Raw genomic sequence first — 815 nt, 5'->3', positions numbered from 1 at the left:
TATCCGACTCCCAGCGACCCCATGGACTGCAGCCTACCAGGCTCCTCCGTCCATGGGATTTTCCAGGCAAGTGTACTGGAGTGGGGTGCCACTGCCTTCTCCGTCAGAGTGCATATTGACACTCAATTTTCACTGACTGATAGGTTCACCATAAGGTGGGATTTGGAGGACATTTCATATTGTCTTGGGCCTAGAATGTTCCTATAAACGGCAACCTCAAATCTCAGTGATCCCCATTTGTTGGTTTCTTCTTGGAGGTCTTGGCACCAAGAACAATTTGTGGCTGAGAGGAAAATGATGTAAAGCAATATCCCAGATCTACACAGTATCACGGTTTACAGGGCTCACCTGAGTCCCTCGCTCATTTAATCCTCAAAACCTGGTGAAGTGGGCACAGTGTACCCTAATTTACTAAAGAAACCAAGGTCCAGGAAGCCGAATGCTTTATTCACGGCTGCCAGGTAGTAAGCAATAGAGGCAGAACTCATTCCAACTTGATGTCAGAAATAAAACAGGTCAGGGACTTCCCTGGTGGGCCAAGGAACCACCAGGGGGTTAGCATGGCTAAGTCTCCACGTTCCCAATTCAAGATGCCTAGGTTCAATCCCCAGTTAGGGAACTAGATCCCACACCCCGCAACTAGTAAGACCCAGCACCATCAAATAAATAATTTTTTTTTTTTTTAAAGAAGAAATAACACAGGTCAAACTATGCCATGAGCCTTTTTCAGGGGAGGTGAAGAGCCTGAGGAAGGAGAACAGAGACACATACCCGGGCCTGCTGCGTCTTCCACAGGTCTTGGTGAAGCTTGTGGA

General features: G+C 47.5%; 1 protein-coding gene across 1 annotated transcript in view; it reads right to left on the bottom strand.

The window, feature by feature from the left end:
- Nucleotides 1–815, bottom strand: part of CEP250 (centrosomal protein 250kDa) — a 47743-nt gene that overhangs the window by 12795 nt on the left and 34133 nt on the right. Inside the window, exon 26 of the mRNA XM_010854905.1 lies at nt 772–815. This exon is cut by the window's right edge and continues 5 nt beyond it. Within this exon, the coding sequence (XP_010853207.1) occupies nt 772–815 (44 nt within the window). The remainder of the gene's footprint in view (nt 1–771) is intronic.

Source organism: Bison bison, unplaced genomic scaffold (assembly GCF_000754665.1).
Source record: "Bison bison bison isolate TAMUID 2011002044 unplaced genomic scaffold, Bison_UMD1.0 scf7180017864352, whole genome shotgun sequence".
Classification (NCBI taxonomy): domain Eukaryota; kingdom Metazoa; phylum Chordata; class Mammalia; order Artiodactyla; family Bovidae; genus Bison; species Bison bison.
Note: the sequence above shows the minus strand (reverse complement) of the source record. Positions and strands in the feature narration are given on the sequence as shown.